This window comes from Boleophthalmus pectinirostris, unplaced genomic scaffold (assembly GCF_026225935.1).
Source record: "Boleophthalmus pectinirostris isolate CB_2022bp ecotype Guang Dong unplaced genomic scaffold, ASM2622593v1 HiC_scaffold_21, whole genome shotgun sequence".
NCBI lineage: Eukaryota > Metazoa > Chordata > Actinopteri > Gobiiformes > Gobiidae > Boleophthalmus > Boleophthalmus pectinirostris.
Genome location: NW_026571175.1, coordinates 1,781,585 through 1,798,257, shown reverse-complemented (window position 1 = coordinate 1,798,257; position 16,673 = coordinate 1,781,585). Strand labels below are relative to the sequence as shown.

Sequence of the window (16,673 nt, the reverse complement as noted above, 5' to 3'; positions counted from 1 at the left end):
CCCCCTGCAGTGAGAGCGTACACCCCACACGTCGCGCCACATCGTCGCCACACAGCACCAGACACGGAGCCCGAACGGAGAGACGGGTTCATCATGATCCTGAGCTAAACTGTGCACACGAACCTGCATGAATCTGGCCCCTCATCAAACACACACCCACACACACAAACAGCTCTTTTCTAACTTCAGTGATGATAGAAAATATGAAACAAAAACAAGTGACTAAAGATGATACAGATTCTCCACAGCCTCAGGTCCTTTCTCTTCACGAGTTTTGTTAAAGCAGCTGACGTCAGCTGAGCAGAAATGACCTCATATCATTTCATCAAAAATAGTAATTCATGATTTTAGAAATAAACTCGCACAAATGAAAATTGTTGCCGCACAAAACAGCACAAACCAAATACAAAAGCTTCAGTTTCTGCTGTTTTGAGGCTGTTTCACATTTTGAGGGGCTAAATGACGTCATCGACCCAAAATAAAACTGTTCATATTTAATAACCATAAACGCACAAACCAAACTTTTTGCAACACAAACAGAGCACAAAAGATTGATATACTTTTTGTAGGTTTGTGTTTGATGGGGGCCAACTTCACGCAGGTTAGCACGCCAACACTGAACTAAACTGTGGATTAGAACTGAAAGATTTGAGAAAAAAAAATCTGATTAAGATTTTTCCTGACAACTGTAAATGTGATTGAGATTAGATTTGTGATTTTTAATAATTAGATTCTGTTCAAAGAAATGACAAAAATGGAATCTGAACTGACAAACTAATACAAGAATCACACTTCAGAACAGGTTTGTGCAGATCTAAACTACAGGGCGAGCAGCTTTTCTGCAGAATAAAACCCAATGGAGACACAGAGAGGGACCAGAGAGACACTAAACAAGACCAAGACCAGTCCAAGACCACAGGGTCCCGAGACCGAGACAAGAACAAGACCTTTGAGGGTCAAGAATGAGACAAAACCAAGACCACGGCCCATCGAGACCAAATCAAGACCATCTTTTTTTCATTTTTGACATTTATTTGTATATTAGAGTTATTTTTGGCACATTTATATCAGTGTTTTTTTATAAGTCTGTCTCCATGTGGTCTGATTAATGTTTGTGTTTGTGACGTACCACACAGTGTCCGCGGGCTCCAGACAAGCGCAGACAAGACCGAGTCCAAGCACCTTCAAGACCGAGACAACACCGAATCCAAGCACCTTCAAGACCGAGACAAGACCGAGTCCAAGCGCCTTCAAGACCGAGACAAGACCGAGTCCAAGCACCTTCAAGACCGAGACAAGACCGAGTCCAAGCGCCTTCAAGACCGAGACAAGACCGAGTCCAAGCGCCTTCAAGACCGAGACAAGACCGAGCGCCTTCAAGACCGAGACAAGACCGAGTCCAAGCGCCTTCAAGACCGAGACAAGACCGAGTCCAAGCGCCTTCAAGACCGAGACAAGACCGAGTCCAAGCACCTTCAAGACCGAGACAAGACCGAGTCCAAACTCCTTCAAGACCGAGAAAAGACCGAGTCCAAACTCTTTCAAGACCCAAACAAGACCAAGTCCAAGCACGTGAAAGACCGAGACAAGACCGAGACCAAACTCCTTCAAGACCGAGACAAGACTGAATCCAAGAAGTTACGCTTTATTTTTGAACATTGAAAACACATATAATTAAATCAGTGTAAGATAATGCCGTACTTTTGAACATTCCAGACAAAGCAATAGCATCTCCATGGCGACAGGCAGGTGGCAGATTCCCCTGCAGAAAAGTTACACAGCTAAACTCCTCATAGACCATGACAGCATAAAGTTGCATTTCATGCTGTAGAAACATCTTTTCTGAGCCAGAAGTCTGAGTCTGAGTCACTTTGGATCGATGGAGTCGCTCTGGATCTGATCTGGTCCAAGCAGGAAGAGATTATAGAGCTGTGAATCCAGTGTGAACAGCTGCAGGGTCTAAAAGAACAGGGTCTGTGTAAAAGAACAGCTGCAGGGTCTGTGTAAAAGAATAGGGTCTATATAAAAGAACAGCTGCAGGGTCTGTGTAAAAGAATAGGGTCTATGTAAAAGAACAGGGTCTGTGTAGAAGAACAGCTGTAGGCTCTGTGTAAAAGAGCAGGGTCTGTGTAGAAGAACAGCTGTAGGGTCTGTGTAAAAGAGCAGGGTCTGTGTAGAAGAACAGCTGTAGGCTCTGTGTAAAAGAGCAGGGTCTGTGCAGAAGAACAGCTGTAGGGTCTGTGTAAAAGAGCAGGGTCTGTGTAGAAGAACAGATGTAGGGTCTGTGTAAAAGAACAGGGTCTATGTAGAAGAACAGCTGTAGGGTCTGTGTAAAAGAGCAGGGTCTATGTAGAAGAAAAGCTGTAGGGTCTGTGTAAAAGAACAGGGTCTGTGTAGAAGAACAGCTGTAGGGTCTGTGTAAAAGAGCAGGGTCTGTGTAGAAGAACAGCTGTAGGGTCTGTGCAGAGGATTAACTGCAGGGTCTGTGCGTATTTTTTGTTTAGATTTACTAAAAGATGTAATATGTAACTTCTTGTGAGAGGTTTGTTACCTGCTTGTCCCCCTGGAGATGTTATTTGTTTAAAATGTTCCACAGTATGGCATTAGTCATATCTATCCAGTTACAGGTGAACTTTAGTTTAGTTTATTTATTTAATGAGACAGGGGCAGAACACAATCTGTATGAACCTTAACAGGAGAGATGCTTGGTACCAGGTTGTAGCTCATTTCCACCTCTCGTCTCTGGACAGGATCATGTGAGTCCATAAAATCAAACTTATAAAGAGAATGTCTTTATAACGACCAGGTCATAACAGTTCTGTATTCTCATTCACATCCAGTTCTCTCAGCATCTAAAAATCATCATTCTTCTCAAAATCATCCTTCAGTTCATTCACAGTCTCTCCAGACACTCATCGGTCACATTATGTGAAAAAGATTGTTACTGTGAGTGTGCTCGCCTCTCCATGGATCTGGCCTGTAACTTAACCTGTCTGTTTCCATGGAGGATAGAAGTTTATCGTCATGCTGTGGAACATTTTCAGAATATTAACAGTGTCACTAAACTCTTGGAAATGATGGAGGACTTTGTGAGAAGCTGAAAAAGTGGTTTTAGATTTTTGGATCAGACGTGATATTGTTATTTCAGCTGGTCATTTATTATTGAGCAGCTGTGATGGGAAACGCCACAAAGCCTCCATTAGAATCACAGTTTGATTTAGATTTGAAATCAATTGTTCTGTCCAGGGCCATTTGAGGACAAAACGTGTTTAAACCAGACCTGTTCCACAAACTGAACTTTTCAGAGCTTTTACAGTTGTTACATTTGTTTCCTTCTCTTTTACCTTCTGAAGTTGTGTTTGGAGTGACTCGTGTATGTTTGACTCATCTTTAATCGCTTATTTTCAAGAGGCCATTTTGCCATTCAGCCCCTTTTTCACCACTCTCTGCACACACTTCCTTCTCCAGTTTAATTTTCTTTACTCTTTCCCCCATGAAGGCGACATTTGACGACCTCCTTGTTTCCTTGGTGAAGAAACAGCTCGGTTTTTCACATGTAAACAGAGGCTGCGATAGGCGGGGGCCACTGGAACCCACACTAGACTGACCAACAGGATTCAAGGATGCATGTTCGCAGATTTTTTCCAAAGTTAATCAAAGTAGCGACAATTGTAGCTTCCGGAAAAAACACAACAGGAAACACGAGCGATGGAAAGACTGCGGTGCACAGTTTTAAGGAGAAAAATCCCACACACCGTCTTACTTGCAACTTGTGAAATTTATTAGGACAAACCGTGCAACGTTTCAGCACGAGGCCTTCGTCAGGCAAACAGAATGAGAGCTCAGGTGGCCATCTTAAATAGGGTGTGGCAAGCACCCAAGGGTGACAGGTCCTAAAGAAACAGTGTAACAAAACATCATAATTCACAGAACAAAGACAATCAACATATAGTGTGATAATAATGATACTACTATACTACTAATAATAATAATAATAATAATAATAATAATAATAATAATGAAATATTAATCATTAAAAAATCATCGAATAATAATAGAAAAATAAGAAGAATATCCGGATACATATAAACATAGTATATTTTCACCCAACTATAAAATAATGCTGTCGTGCCATACACACACACACACACACACACACACACATATATATACATACAATGGATCTTAAAATGTAGCCCATGTACAGTGCACCCAAAACGAGAGACAAATGTTTAGCAAAAAGATGCTAAGATTAAACTCATCATTGAATCCTTTAGGAGCTAAAGTTTGAAGAGTGTGAATCCAAAATGCTTCCCTTTGTTCAAGTATACGGTCCTGGTCCCCTCCTCTGGGTGGAGGGGGACATGCTCAATGCCACAGAAACGTAGAGAACAAATATCATGTCTCTGATCATTCAAATGTACTGCTACTGGATAGTCCCGGTCGTTCCTTCTCTTGTGTTCACTTATTCTTTGTTTGAGTTTTCTTGTGGTCTTGCCAATATAAGCTCAGCCGCATGGACATTTCAACATGTAGACTACAAGTTGGTCCAGTCAAGCAGTAATGGAGGGAAACAGGCAGATTTTTGACATTCAAATGTCTCTTATTCAGAAACTAGAGGGACTATTGAAATAAGTAAAGTATCAGAATGTAGGAAAGAGTTACACTCCAACAGGGTCAAGTTAAACCTGTGATATTCTTTCAAGTTGTTGACAAAAAATTTAAAAAACTCATGTCGGTAACAGAGGGAATGAAAATATGCAGCACTTTTTGGGCAATAAATCCAAACAGTGATAACTCTTGGTTCTCACTTCCATATCCTTAACAAACTGGTTTGAATATTTGCTTCATATAGTTTTCTACCATATGGTACAAGATTAGGTTGAAAAACCTCTTACTTTTTGAGTCATGAGATTTTTTATTAAGAAAGGTCATGGTAACGGAGGGAAAAATAACGGAGGGAAAATTGTACAAACAAGTAGAAGGTGCAGGATTTTACATCATTTGTGGCTATTTTCTTCCAAATACTTTAATATTACTTCAAAATGAAAGGAAACAATTTCTATAAAATATGTCAGTCCTTCCAAGCAAATTTTTATCATTTTAAATACTTTTTTTTTTTTATCCTGTACCTTCATCAGCAGTTCAAAGATGGAATAACACAAGATATGATGAAATACATCCATTTATTGACATGATTTTCAGGTCTTTGAAATTTGGGAAATAATTTTTGTTCCATGTTTCATACATGGTCTGTTTAAAACGTATGGAACTTTAGAACCAAAAATGGTACAGAAAAAAGGTCAACAGTTTCATAAACTAGAGTACATATGTATCTGTTCAATACATTTTTATATCAGATGCATTAACTTGAATTTTTGGCCTTGTTGTTTACTTCTGCTTGACCGTGTCCATGTGTAGATGCACATGTGATGACACTTTTTATGGGATGTTTTTTACCAGTGTGAGCGTGTAAAAAGTGGTCCATTTGTACTGTATTGTTGCATTGAGCACAGCAGCGGTAGTTACCATTGGGTAGAGGTGCAACAGAGATCAGAAGGATGGTTTAGATTTATTTGTGGAATTGGCCTGTACCAGATAATCTCTAAGATGTTTGCCTCGTTTGTGAGAAAGTGGAGGATCTTTAAAGATGGTTGAAATTTTCTGGTCTGATTTCAAAATATGCCAGTAGAAAATGGATTTAATTGCAGGTGTATGGGCGCACAGTTTTAGAAATAATGAGGAGCGGGCGTATTTTATGGATAACTTTGGAGAACGTGACTTTTATAGATTTCAAAGTGATGATGAAGTTGATTATAAAGCGGAAAACAGCGATAGTGACTGATGGACTCTGTATAGAGTCCTGTGAATAAATTATCAAGACTTTATACTCGATTATGAACCCAAATTGCCCCGAAATCTGGATGTTGCTCTGGTCAGTCCTTTTAAATAATTCAGACTTTTTTTTAAGATCAGACACAGAATGTAGTTTTTGTTTTCGATTTTGCACCTGAGCAGGTAAACTCTCATTTTCAGTGAGCTGTTATAAACACATTTAATCACATTTAAACATCCAGAAATGAAGAGTTCAGAGTCTAAGGTTTTCAGAGATACAAATATGTCTGTGTTTCAATAAAGTTCATAAGAGTGAAAATCATTTATAATCACTGGTGGAAGTCTGTTTTCTTTTATGCAGTTACGCTCTATGTTTAGCTCTAGTCATTTCTGTGTGTGTGGGTTGTTCCAGTAGGCGTCCAAGGGGGAAAGAGTTAATCGGTGATACACACAGGATTCAGCAGCGTCTCGGACTCATTTTGGTACAAATGAAAAAAACAGTCAGCTCCCACTGGGCACCACAGTTTTCTAAAACAGAAGCCAGCGCACTTGATTCTTTTATTTTAGTCGTCGTTTTAGTTGAGTTTATGTATTTAATGAGACAGAGCACAATCTACATGAACCTTAACAGGAGACACTTTGTACCAGTTTGTAGCACCAGAGCTCATTTCAACCTTTCGTCCCTGGGCAGGTTCACTGATGGATTGTAATAGCATGATTTGTGTTGATGGGGGAAACTGGAGGAAACTCAATCAGACACGGGAAGAAACACGCAAACTCCACACAGAAAGAAAGAGTGTCCAAATGATAACACAATAATCCACTGGGGCAACAGACTGTAACTCCAGAGTGCACACAAGAACAATATGTGTGATTTAAGAGAAGACACAAAGGCTACGTTCAGACTGCAGGGCTTAACGCTCAATTCAGATTTTTTGGTGAAATCCGATGTTTTTGCGAGGCAGTTCACATTTACAATTAAATGCGACTTGTATGTGACTCCAGTGTGAACAGTAAACAGCCGAAAGTGTCCCTCATGTGCACTGGAGACACGACGACGTCAACCGCAGCGAGCGTGCTCTGGAGATTTTAAAGTTCCTCTCGTACCGGAGCCAGAACATGAACAACTTACTTGTTTTAAGGAGGAAATTGAGAAGGAGAAGGACGAGGTTTTTGGTCGTGGTGTTTTGTGGGACAGTCTGTTGAAAGGAACGTGTGGATGTGGAGACGGAGCCAAGAGTGGTGAGTGGTGATGTGCTTCACTTCAGTGACACAGAGTTCATGAACAATTTTCACCTACTTCAGCACAGAATAGTGACGTTTGTGTCTTGTTGATAACGTGTAGGTGGATGAATGAGCTTTGGCCGTGAAGTCACATGTCAAAAGATCAGATATGTATCGGTTTTAGGAGCACATATCCAAGTGTCCTGGGTCACATTTGAAAAAATCGGATCTGTGTCGTTCAGACATTAAAAGATCAGATACAGGAGCATAGGGGTCCAAAAAAATCAGATTTGGGTCACTTCAGGCTGCAGTCTGAACGTAGCCAAAGAGAAGAGTCCAGTTTAACTCTGACACAGTCTCATAAAAATGTTTTAATGAATATTTTTGCTGTTACTCACCATTCGTATCATTGTAGGTTTCATTCTTTTACACAGGGCCGGGATCTCACCACACAGAAACACAGACTTTTCTCACTGAAGTACTGTATATCTTATAGGAGATTGTTCACGTTTTAGCTTTTCAGTGATCATACGAGTGCAGACTGTACGTGTGCAGGTTTAGCGCAGCTCTTTATTTTACAGCCATTTTTATTTATTCACTTTATTTATGTTGGTCTCTTTATTTATGTCACTACTGTTGTGGTGAAAAAACTGGAAAGTGTTTTTTGGACGCATGCGCACTCAACTTGATGTTGCAGTAACCGGGATACTGCGTTTACATGCCACAATATCCCAGTTACTATCGGAATAAACCAGCTACAGTATCCTAGTTTCTAATCACCTGGACACTGCCATAACCTGGATACTGAAACCGGGATCCTGCTTTTACATGCACCATGAAGAAACTGGGATACTCAAAAAAACTGATCATAACCCGGATACTCATGTGCATGTCAACACACTCTATGATGACGTCACACTCTCAGAGGTCTTTACATGAGCTTCTTTTACGTCACAAACATGTAGTGACCGGACTCTGGGACTGAGCGTGACAAAAGCAGCAGAGAAACAACGATAATGTGACTCCCCTAAACTCTACTGAAGATGATACGACTGAAGTGATGTAGTGATCTGAAACCTTCACTTTTGGAGAAAGAAAGAACCAGTAGTAAAAAAGATGTAACAGGAGAAAGAGTAACAGAGGAAGGTGTAAAAGAAGAAAGTATTATAACAGGAGATGTAACAAAAGAAGGTGTAAAAAACATGTGACAGGAGAAAGTTTATCAAAAAAAGGAAAAGTGTGTAAAGTAACAGTGTAAAAGAAAGTGTAACAAAAAGAGAAAGAAAGAAAGAAGTGTAACAAAAGAAAGTGTAAAAAAGAAAGTGTAACAAAAAAAAGAAAGAAAGTGTAACAAAAGAAAGTGTAAAAAAAGAAAGTGTAACAAAAGAAAGTGTAAAAAAGAAAGTGTAGTGTAAAAAAGAAAGTGTAACAAAAAGAAAGTGTAAAAAAGAAAGTGTAACAAAAGACAGTGTAACAAAAGAAGTGTGACAAAAGAAAGTGTAACAAAAGAAAGTGTAAAAAAGAAAGTGTAACAAAGAACATGTAACAAAAGAAGATGAGAGCGCAGACCTCCACCAAGGACTACCCCCATTTTTTATATAAATTGAGATAAAATCAGTCTTGTGGATCAGATCCGGATCAGCCTTTGGAATATGAAAGAGGATCCCATTGTCCATCCCTGAGTCAAATTTCATGGGGTTTGGTCAATAATTAACTGAGATATTGTGAAACTAAATGTTTGGCCCCATTTACCACAATGTTAACTAAAATTTCAAAGTGATCCAGAATCCAGGATTTCTTCCGGATCAGCCCCAAAATGAAACCAGTTCTTCTTTTTCATAACTTTTTGAGTTATGTTGCTAACAGACAAACAAACAAACAAACAAACAAACAGACAAACAGACAAACGTCGGCAAAAACATAACCTCCTTGGCGGAGGTAATGAGCAGGATTACTGAAACATGTGTGAACGAAACAAAATGACATTAGAAAAGAGTTAAAGCCTCACTGCGGGACATTTCCTCACATTAGAGCAGGGTTACAGAGGGTGATTCCACATGATGCAGGGTTTTTGAAATCTCTTTTGACAGTGACTGAACATGTGTTTGTGATTTCCTGTAAAGTGAATACTGAACAGCTGCATGGTCCAAACATCCTCCAATAAAATCGCATGAAAAACCTGCTCATGTTTTTCATTGGATAAACTCATCAGGTTTATAAATGTATTTGGACAAAGTCGTTTAAGGACAAAACCTTTGAATGGTTTTGGCTTCAGGGCTCAAATCTGTCTGCTGTGATTTGATTCTCCTTGTTTGTCCTGGTCTAGTCCTTGTCTAGACCTGGTTTAGTCCTGGTCTAGTCCTGGTCTAGTCTGGTCTAGATCTGGTTTAGTCCTGGTCTAGTCCTGGTTTAACTCCTGGTGTAGTCCTGGTCTAGTCCTGGTCTAGTCCTGGTTTAGTCCTGGTCTAGTCCTGGTTTAGTCCTGGTCTAGTCCTGGTCTAGTCCTGGTCTAGTCCTGGTCTAGTCCTGGTCTAGTCCTGGTCTAGTCTTTGTGTCCCACTTGTTCACAGAGACAGTTTTAAACAGAATGACCTTTGGAGCTGAATGCTACTGGGACTCTCCGAAAACCCACATTTAAACAGGGCCCTGAACGCACCGCTGCACCGCTCCACAACACAACACAACACAACACAACACACCCCCTGGAGCCGACGCACTGAGCGGGGGCGGGGGAGTGTCTTGCCCAAGGACACAACAGCAATAATGGATAGAATCTTAATATTGGCAAAATCTTCCATCTTTGTCTTCAGATAAACCTGCACAGAAAAACACATTTGCAAAAACAACACGAGGAAATAAACACAAGATCCGCGCGAGAATGGAACCGCCGACTCTCAGGTAAGAGGGCGACGCTGTACCGCTGAGCCACCGCAGCCCTCCGTCTAAATATAACACGGACCGGTACCTCGTTGGGAGAATGACGCAGCACATTTCTGTTCTTTTTATTGGAAACGAGCTCGTGTTCTGTAGCCTTGTTTTAGTTTAATTACAGACGACGTACTTGTGTTTCTAACTTTAGACCTGTGACATTCGGGCCGCGTGATTAACACACTTTTAATTGAGTTTCGGTCCTGTTTTATGGTAAGAGATCAGCGTGACCGTGGCTTTTTTTTACAAGGTCGGTCTTGTGTGCGCTATAGTTCTAATCCCTGACCCCAGTGGATGATTCTGTTGTAATGTGTAATTTTAAATCACAATATTGATCTAAAACAACTTCATAAAAAAGACAAATGCACTAAGTTCTGCATGAGAAAACTGTGGAGCTGATGTGGCCGTGAATGTCACCACAACCGAGGGTGGAAATAACAGATTACATTTACTCACGTTACTGTAATAGGAGGGTTTCAGTCACGTGATCACGATGACGCGCGAATTTCAGGTGGAGGGCAGGAAGTGAAGACAAACACGACAAACACGGCTCTGGAGAACACAAATGTGGAGAAGAGTTCTTATTGTAAGGATTTAGAGCCAGTAGCAAGACAAAAGTACGAGCAGTTAGTCGACAAATATATTGGACGTGACCCTGATCTTATTGAAAATGAGAGAGTTTTCAACTGAAGTAAAAGATTTGCCGACAATCGAGGCAGAGGAGATCACATATTATTTAGCTCTTCAGACGTCGTTCTACACCAGACAACAGATGAAGGTGTACAAAAGTTTGGAGGGTTATGGGCCAAATCAAGCAGAAGTAAACATCAAGGCCAAAAATTCAAGTTAATGCATCTGATATAAAAATATATTGAACAGATACATATGTGCTCTAGTTTATCAAACTGTTGACCTTTTTTCTGTATCATTTTTGGTTCTAAAGTCCCATACGTTTTAAACAGACCATGTATGAAACATGGAACAAAAATTATTTCCCAAATTTCAAAGACCTGCAAATCATGTCAATAAATGGATGTATTTCATCATATCTTGTGTTATTCCATCTGTGAACTGCTGATGAAGGGACATGATTTTTCAAAAAAAAAGTATGTAAAATGATAAAAATTAGCTTGGAAGGACTGACATATTTTATAGAAATAGTTTCCTTTCATTTTGAAGTAATATTAATGTATTCAGAAGAAAAAAGCCACAAATTATGTAAAATCCTGCACCTTCTACTTGTTTGTACAATTTTCCCTCCGTTACTTTTCCCTCCGTTACCAAAAAGTAAGAGGTTTTTCAACCTAATCTTGTACCATATGGTAGAAAACTATATGAAGCAAATATTCAAACCAGTTTGTTAAGGATATGGAAGTGAGAACCAAGAGTTATCACTGTTTGGATTTATTGACGAAAAAGTGCTGCATATTTCATTCCCTCCGTTATCGACATGAGTTTAAAAATGTTTTGTCTTGAACTTGAAAGAATCTCACAGGTTTAACTTGACCCTGTTGGAGTGTAACTCTTTCCTACATTCTGATACTTTACTTATTTCAATAGTCCCTCTAGTTTCTGAATAAGAGACATTTGAATGTCAAAAATCTGCCCCGTTTCCCTCCGTTACCCTTGACCGGACCCATATCACTTTTTTTGTCAGTGGATGGGTCCTCAACCTTGGTGCCAAACACCTACATGATGTTTATGGTTTGGTCTTCGCCGGGGTGAGTGTTTCTCTTATTTTATGTGTATCGACTGTTATGGGAAAAACTGCAGTGTATCGGCAGTAACCGATCTATCCCAACTATTTAATGTCAACAAACGTCGTTAGCCGTTAGTCGTTAATGATTCGTTTATGTTTAGGTAAACCACAAAAAAAACAATTTAGCTTTGTAACAAACCTATGTTGAAGTGGTCACTGCAGACACGAGCATTTGCAGATTCTGCTCCTCCCGACCACAAACAGGTTTGTAATCCACTTTTTACGGCGTTGTTCTGTCGGCTTTTCCCATTTCTGACCTTTGTGGACGACTATATTCAGTACTCTAAAAAAATCGCTTTTCCTTCTCTCGGTTAGAACGATTGGCACAGCCGTAAACTACACAACACATCGGCATTTTCCTCCAGTCGGTTCACTTCCTGCCCTCCATCTGATTTTGCGTGCTGACAAACGTCGCCCTGTGACGTCACGTGAAACCCACCTACTGAGGGGCTTTTATGAGTAATCTGTAATTTGTTTAAGATGTTTTTGAAATAGGTAATTTTACTTTTACTGAAGTACATTTTGACCCAGGTACCCACCCTCAATACTGAGTAAATTCAGATTGATAGAGGAAAAAAAAAAAAAAAGAAACAATCTGCTGGAAATGAAAGAAAAGTGTGCGGGCTTTTTACAGAAATGTCAGTCTGTCTTGGATCTGGATGATGCTGGTGCAGAGTCACAGATCGAGAACGTTATGGTCGATATTCAAGAAGAAGTGTGAAGAATCCCTCAGTCGTCCAGGTTGAATCCATGGTGAGGAGAAAATTCAGTTTGTCGACTGGAGAAAAGTGAGTCAGAACAGAAGAAGCAGCTTGGATGAGCTGCGAAACATCTTCAGCCAACACACTTTTGTCCAGTCAACAACCTGAATTTTCTCCTCGTCATTCAAGAAGAAGGTGCACTGAATAATTCTGGAGAGGAAAGTGAAGGAAACCCTTGGCCAAACCTCAGCTTATTTGCATTCAAACATAAAATAGGGAATAACATAATAAAGCAGAGCAAACCCTGCCCTGCTGGTGTGAGTGAGCTCCTGTCGTGTGGGAGTCGGGCTGTGGCTGCTGTCAGGACGACCTGCACGTGTGGGGTTAGTGCAGTGTACAGGCCGAGGTGCATCGTGACACTGTGGTGGTACTTCACACCCGGGACCGAGCTGCCGCTGGAGCAACTGGTGCAAGTCATGGACCAGAGCCGGTGCCGAGTGGAGCAGGAGGTGGCCAGGCTCAGCAGTGAACCCTAACAGCAGCAGCAGCAGCAGCAGCAGCAGCAGCAGAAGCCCAGCGGTCAGTGCACTCTCCTGCCCGCACACAACACAAGACTGCGGGGTTTAGAACAGATCCAGCCGGGCCTAGCTCTGCCCTCACAGTCCCACTTCACTGTGGGTCTGTTGAGTGGAAAAAGGTCGTTGGATCGGCCACAGGAGACTCTTTGATCCACTGATGAGATCCTGGTTTTGTGTTTTCTGTTTGTGCAGAAAACTCAGTATCACTGGACACAGCTTGGGTTAGACTTGGTGTATACAACAAGGGTTTAGTCCTGGTTAAGACCTGTTTTAGACCTGGTTTAGTCCTGGTTTAGTTCAGTCGTCTTTATAAATGTAGACAGTTTGTTTGTATCACCTAAAAGTTGATTAAAACAACTTGTCCTGGAATAAATTTATGACTCATCCTTTTTTACATCAAATAATTGAAAGTAACTTTAACTCACATTACATTTTAAATGAAGTACTTTTTTTTTACTTTTACAAGAGTAGATTTTTAGATTTTTACTTTAACTTGAGTAGGAATTAACCAAAGTAAAGCTGTTTTTACTTAATTACAATTTGTCAGTATTTTTCCACGTCTGACCACAACAAAGCTGTGGGCTCTTCTATGGAGAGAGAGAGAGCTGCACGTCACACTAGAGAGTAGCAGATAATTATTTATTTGTTTTATTTTTTGGACCAACCTGAGAAGACGACACTGCCAAATCCTTCTGTCTGTTCATGTTTAGGAAATGAACACTGAAAGCCTTGTATATTCAATTATATTATTTAGTGCGACAAACTGAAATTGAATCTGAAATTGTGATGGATCGATTTGAAGGAAACGATCTGTCCCCCTGCTGTAAATATTTGATAAATGCACTTGTGTTCCTCCCCCCGCCCAGACCCTCCATTCTACATGAATATAAGAAACCCAAATGAGCAGAAGAACTGAGCCGCACCACTGCCAAAAAGCAAATAGATCAAATTCTGACTTCACATTTCTGCAAATCCAATCTTTCTGAAAGCTGCTCATTTTTCTCCCCAAAACTCTCCTCTCCACTCTGATCCAACGAGACCCCGAACAGAGCCAAAACAGACACGAGTGTGTGGACACGTGTTTATCACAGTGTGAGGACTAAACTGTACACACACACACACACACGCACACGCACACACACAGGCACACACACACACACACACACACACGCACCTGACGTCTGGTCCATGACGTACATCAGCTTTTCTCCCTTTGCTCCCTCATCAAAAACGTGAAGATGTTTGAGATGTCATCCATGCATGTTTGAGTAATTTAGCAATCTCTCCCAGGTTCTCTTCAATCCCACATTTACAGTTAGCAGCATGAGCCTGTACAAGACTCCGCCCATAAGCCCATGACTCACGACAACTCTCCATAAATGTACAAAAACATGATATAAAACTTTGCCTGGGTTCATTTTTGCACTGAAATAACATGATTTTGTGAGAACTACAACTTATTTAACAGCAATGGACAAAATGTACTTCTTGTACTCATGTACCCTATTTTCCGCACTATTAGGCGCTCTTCATTATAAGGCACACTGTCATTAAATGGTCATCATATCTTGTGTTATTCCATCTTTGAACTGTTGATGATTTTTTTTTTTTTTTTATGTATTTAAAATGATAAAAATTTGCTTGGAAGGACTGACATATTTTATAGAAATAGTTTATTTTCCTTTTGAAGTAATATTAAAGTATTCAGAAGAAAAAAGTTGACAAATGATGCAAAATCCTGCACCTTCTACTTGTTTGAACAATTTTCCCTCCGTTACTTTTTCCCGCCGTTACCATGACCTTTCTTAATAAAAAATCTCATGAGTCAAAAAGTAAGAGGTTTTTCAACCTAATCTTGTACCATATGGTAGAAAACTATATGAAGCAAATATTCAAACCAGTTTGTTCAGGATATGTAAGTGAGAACCAAGAGTTATCACTGTTTGGATTTATTGCCCAAAAAGTGCTGCATATTTCATTCCCTCCGTTACTCACATAAGTTTTTTTTTATTTTTTGTCAACAACTTGAAAGAAAATCACAGGTTTAACTTGACCCTGTTGGAGTGTAACTCTTTCCTACATTCTGATACTTTACTTATTTCAATAGTCCCTCTAGTTTCTGAATAAGAGACATTTGAATGTCAAAAATCTTCCCGTTTCCCTCCATTACCACTTGACCAGACCCACTTTAAAGGAAACCCAACAGTGTGATGTGTGAGTGGTTTTGTTTGTTTGTTCGTTCACGGTGACTCTGGGCTTTGTTCAGTTGTGGCGTGTAGGGAGGGTGTGTCTGGGACCAACGGATTGTTGGCGTGTTCGCAGTGACTCAGTTGTGTCTAGAAGTGGCACATTGCACTCGCTTTTTCGGTTCGTTCCTCTGTTCCGTTCCTCGTCGGCGTGAAGTGATGAGTGTGTCTGTGGGTGTTTTTCGTTGCGCGGTTGCTGTCTGCTCCGTGTGTGTTTGTGTGTTCTGTGTGTGTTTGCAGTTTTGTAGTTGACTGAAGTCGTGCTGGGACACCTGAACGGATTTGAGTATAGGGCGCTCTGGATTGTGGTGCGCGGTCGTTTTTTGATGGGGTTGGAGGCTTAAGAGTGAGTCTAACAGCCCGGAAAATACGGTAGTTGAAGTTCTGTGTTTGATGAGTAACTTCTACTGCAGAATCACCAAAACATTTATAGGTTTTACAGTCGCTTCTCACAAACCCACAAATATTGAATCATACCAAAGTTCTTCTAGATAGAGAAAAGTTCCATATTTGGGGCTGGGGCAGTAGTAGTTCAGTTGGTGGAGTGTTTGTCCACTGATCAAAAGGTCGGCGGTTCGAATCCCACTCTCAACATTATAAAAACGGTTGAGCGGTCAGACCCACTGACCCACAGGGTGGCGGTGCGATTCTATCTCCCACAGATGAATGCTGTTGTGTTCTTAGCAGTGTTGTGGAGTAACAGATTACATGTACCAGAGTTACGTAATCAGAGTACAAATTATGAGTAACTGTATTCAGTTACAGTTACTGTTTCAGTGAGTGGTAATTGGATTACAGTTACTTTGTTGAAATAAATGGATTACATGGAGGTATTTTCCTGTTTTCACATTTTGGGCTAAAACCAGAACTCAAACCAGGTCTAAATCAGGTCTTAACTGGGACTAAACCAGGTCTAAACCAGGTCTAAACCAGGTCTAAACCAGGACTAAACAGTATGACACTAACAGTAGGTGGTCATAATTTCAGGCAGCAGTGACTCATATAAAAATAATTTCTCTATCAATAATATTTTAAATATGTTTAAGTAAAGTTTGGCCTTTTTATTTTCTTTTAGCAGATAAAACAAAACATCTGATGTTCAGATTCTCGTCTTTGTTTCTCTACAACAAAACAAAAGTCTGTTCATGGAGACTTGGGCTCAACTGACAATCTGAAGAAAATAAACAAGAATTTTCAGGATGTGGTTGCTACATTCATGTAGTTTTAAAAAACATGACAATATCAAGTAATCCAAAGTATTCAGATTACGTTACTCACTTTAAGTAATTTATTGGATTACGTTACAAACTACATTTTGGGGTGTGTAATCTGTAATCTGTAGGGGATTACATTTTAAAAAGTCACGTTCCCAACACTGGTTCTTGGGCAAGTCTGTGTGCAC

At 40.2% G+C, this 16,673-nt stretch overlaps 1 protein-coding gene across 1 annotated transcript in view; it reads right to left on the bottom strand.

Moving 5' to 3' along the window:
* Positions 1 to 16,673, bottom strand: part of LOC110160830 (glutamate receptor ionotropic, kainate 5-like) — a 229,714-nt gene that overhangs the window by 201,591 nt on the left and 11,450 nt on the right. Inside the window, exon 2 of the mRNA XM_055157572.1 lies at positions 12,751 to 13,040. Within this exon, the coding sequence (XP_055013547.1) occupies positions 12,751 to 13,040 (290 nt within the window). The remainder of the gene's footprint in view (positions 1 to 12,750; positions 13,041 to 16,673) is intronic.